General features: G+C 60.4%; 1 protein-coding gene across 1 annotated transcript; it reads left to right on the plus strand.

Annotated features, from left to right (window-relative positions):
• The first annotated feature begins 519 nt into the window (after positions 1-519).
• LOC123058073 (probable carboxylesterase 15) lies at positions 520-1,812 on the plus strand. Its single transcript, XM_044480901.1, has one exon. The coding sequence runs from the start codon at positions 608-610 to the stop codon at positions 1,589-1,591; it is 984 nt and encodes a 327-aa protein (XP_044336836.1). The 5' UTR covers positions 520-607; the 3' UTR covers positions 1,592-1,812.
• The last annotated feature ends 2,216 nt before the right edge of the window (positions 1,813-4,028 follow it).

A 4,028-nucleotide genomic window follows, 5' to 3' on the forward strand; every position in this document is an offset into this window, starting at 1 on the left:
TCTATGATATAATCCCTCCGTCCGTGAATAAGTGTAATTTTAGCTTTTATCCTAAGTCAAAGTTTTACAGTTTTGACGAACTTTATAGGAAAAAATAGCAGCATTTATGGCACTAAATTAGTACTATCACTGGATCCGTTTTGAAATGTACTTTCATAATATACCAATTAGATATCATATATGTCACTACTCTTTTCTATAAAATTGGTCAAAATTTAAAAACTTTGACTTAGTACAAAAGGTAGACGTACACTTATTCACGGACGGAGAAAGTACATGTCACTAGTCTAAGTTACTCTCCAGTATGGTTAGCCTAAGAAATCATCCGGATGATCCCTAGCAGCAGCCTATTTTTTTCCGCCGGAGCTAGTCTACCTTTCTTCCCACGGCATTGAACAGGACTCAGTAGTATTCTATCCGACGCGCTTTGAATCCCGCGCCACACCGAGATTCAAAGTGAGATTCAAATTATCGAGGGTGACATTTGACCTGACGTAACCTCGCTTTGGATCTTTCTCTAACCGACTTGGATGGCTCCACTATAACTCTCACCAATCACCGTGTCCTCAAAGCTCAAGCCAACCATCCATCGTATTCGTACCGCACCATGGCCGGCGACACGGCACCGCACGTCGTGGAGGATCTCCTCCGCCTCGTCCAGATCCTGAGTGACGGCTCCGTCGTCCGCGGCGACGAGTCCGTCCTCGGCCCAAAGGAGCCCTTCCCGGACGTCCCCGGCGTGGAATGGAAGGACGTGGTGTACCACGCGGCGCACGGCCTCCGCGTCCGCGTCTACAGGCCGACTTCGGTGGTGGCCGGCGGCGACAAGCTCCCGGTGCTGGTGTACTTCCACGGCGGCGGCTACTGCCTCGGCTCCTTCGCCCAGCCGACCTTCCACGCGTTCTGCCTCCGCGCCGCCGCCGAGCTCCCGGCCGTCGTGCTGTCCGTGCAGTACCGCCGCGCCCCCGAGCACCGCCTCCCCGCCGCCATCGACGACGGCGCGGCTTTCCTCTCCTGGCTGCGCGGCCAGGCCGAGCTCGGCGCCGGCGCCGACCCGTGGCTCGCGGAGTCGGCCTGCTTCGCCCGGACGTTCCTCTCCGGCGTCTCCGCGGGCGCCAACTTGTCCCACCACCTCATCGTCCAGGTCGGCTCGGCGCGCCTCGCGGTCAGCCCCGTGCGCATCGTCGGGTACGTACTCCTCTCTGCCTTCTTCACCGGCGCCGAGCGCACGGCTGCGGAGACAGACCCGCCGGCGGACGTGTTCCTGCCGCTGGAGCTGTCCGACCAGCTCTGGCACATGTCGCTTCCGGTTGGGGCGAGCAGGGACCACCCGGTGGCGAATCCGTTCGGGCCGGAGAGCCCCAACCTCGCGCCGGTGGAGCTCCCGCCGGCTCTCGTCGTGGCGCCGTTGGGCGACGTGCTCCGTGATCGCTCGCTGGGTTACGCGGCGAGGCTCAAGGACATGGGGAAGGACGTGGAGCTTGTCGAGTTCGAGAGGCAGCAGCATGGCTTCTCCGTCCTTCAGCCGTTCGGCGAGGCGGCCGACGAGTTGATGCGAGTCCTCAGGCGGTTCGTGTACCCCGCCCGCTGAGCGATGATGTGCTGGTGAACGGATGGTGATCTCATGACGCTGCTGTTCCTGATGCTGTGATAGCTGCTGTTTCGATGTTATGAACTTCTGGGTAGAGGTCAGAGACTGTGTCTGTATGTTGAGTGTTGTGTGTTGGCTTGCCTTTGGATCGAGCCTAGAAATAAATCTAGTCCATTTCTGATTGGATGTGTTGTTGTGCAATGGTTGAAGTTACGTTCAAATCTCGACTCAATTGTTTCTAACAAAATGCTCCCTCGACTCAAAAAAATGGTCCTCACTCAAACAAATTGTTTCTATCTGGATGTACGCGAATGGCGTATGGCACGTGTACATGCCAGGCAATAATAACGCCTTAAATGCAAGATTCCAAATTCAAAATTCTGAACTGACCGTTCGCTAAACGAACGTCGGTTGGGGCCTGGTGCGAGTCCAACCAGATAGCTGTGACAACCGCATACAGGCAAGAGCGGCATGGCCTGTAGCCCTGTACCCCTGCATAAAACTTAGAGCATCTTCAGCCGCGTCTCAGAAAGGCCTCCCTAAGCGTTTTTTTCATGGCGCTGAAAAATCGATCCAGTCGTGTTCTTAGGAGCCCGATTTTCGCCGGCCTGGGCCGAATTTAGAGCCGGCGGACCCAGGCCGAACCCAGCGCGCTGGGGCGTCGGGGCGAGCGGTTTTGACGCAAAAGAGCCGCGGGCCCGCCGCGTCAGCGACACCGCGCATCTTCTTTCCCAACACCTCGGTTTCCCGCGGAGAATCAATGGCAAGGCTGCCGCCGGTCAGCCTTACCAGTGATTCCTCACGGGCGGCGCGTTCACGGGGCAGCGCGCCGACGCCTCCCCTCCCTCGCACGCGTACACACAGGGCGGCGCCGCTATATAAGCTGGTGGCCTTCCTCGCCTCTGGCTACACCAGCCACACCAGCCCTAGCCCGCCCTCTACTTCTTCTGAGCGCCGCCGCCGAGCCCTCCCTCTCCCGAGCGCCGCCACCGAGCCCTTTCTCTCCCTCCCTCCCTCTCCCGATGGCCGAGCGATTCCCCAGCGATGAGGCCGCGGCCAACAGCTTCCGCCGCCGATCGCTCCGCGAACAGGAGTCTTGGCTCCTGTTCCAGGCAAACATCCCGACGCCGCCGGACATGCGCGGGGGGCCAACGGGGTGGAGACTCAGCAACGGGGGAGTGCCCATTCCCCCGTTGCCCGACGTCGTGGCGAAACCGGACTACTTCGCCGACGAGGTCGACTCGTGCGCGCCTCCCTCACCGACGCCCAGCTCGCCCTCCCGAGTACGCCGCCGACAACATAGCGGCATGGACGGCGTACTTCCAGCGATGGCAGCAGCAGAGAATTGCGTCCACCAACGGCGCACCGATGGTGGGCGAACTGAAGAACAACGAGGGACGCCACATGTGGTGGGGTGTCCCTGGCTGCACCCTCGAGGGCGTTCTGACATACCCCGAGGGCGGCAACAACCCGCCGTTGGCATACCCCCCGGCGCGGGCGGCCGCCACGGCCACGGCTCACCGCCGACGCGACGGGCAATGGTTGCCTAGGAGGTTTGGCGCCTCCTCTTCTTCCTCCTCCTCCCGCTCTTCCTCACACTCGTCCGGCGCTCCGGCGCTGCTCGGCGTCAAGGCCGAGCCCGCGGCGGAGACGCCGCTCGGCCGGCGCACTCGCAGCGCCGGCATCGTCATCAATAAGGGCGGCCGGCGCGCCCCCTCGTCAGCTCCTCCGCGCTTCGTCAAGCCCAAGACGGAGCCAGACCTGGCGCCGGTGAAGACAGAGCCGGGCCTCCCCGCGGTGAAGACGGAGCACGGCGCCGACATCGAGCTCGACGACGACGCGGCCCTAGAATGGGCGCACGCGGACTCCCTAAAGATGGTGAGGGAACGCCAGTGCGCTGCCCTGCGGTGATTCGCGCAACGCCGCCGGGGCCGCGACGAGGGAGGAATCGTCGTCATCGAGGACAGCGACGCCGCCGCCGCGCCGCCGCCACCAGCCCGCATAGGCGACGCCGGTCAGGGGTCCACCAGGGACGGCCGCGTCAAGTAGGAAAAGCCAGACGACGACGGCGGCGGCGGCAACGACGACAACTACTCCGCTTTTAGCCAGTTCTTTTTTCAATTATATATGTAATAAAAACCCGCTTTTTAAATGTAATATATGCCGAACTTCGCCGAACTTTAAACTTTGCTATATATTTAAATTTTTTTAAACACGCCTGGGGACGACCCTGGGACCGGTGGCTGGGGACCAACTCGCCCCCAGGCCGAGTTTTTGCGCCGGCTCACCCCGAGGGGGCGACTTTAGGCGCCCCCTGGGGGGCCAACGGCTGGAGATGCTCTTACAGACCTCCCCCCGTCCGTCTCTTTATCCAGCCGAAAATAGCTCTTGGCCAGTAAGTTGCACCCGTAAATTAATTACACGTGTATTCAATCAC

The sequence above is a fragment of the Triticum aestivum genome, chromosome 3A (assembly GCF_018294505.1).
Source record: "Triticum aestivum cultivar Chinese Spring chromosome 3A, IWGSC CS RefSeq v2.1, whole genome shotgun sequence".
Lineage (NCBI taxonomy): Eukaryota > Viridiplantae > Streptophyta > Magnoliopsida > Poales > Poaceae > Triticum > Triticum aestivum.

Excerpts from the sequence above, each read along its gene's own strand:
- LOC123058073 (XM_044480901.1), top strand. The coding sequence starts at position 608 with ATGGCCGGCGACACGGCACCGCACGTCGTGGAGGATCTCCTCCGCCTC.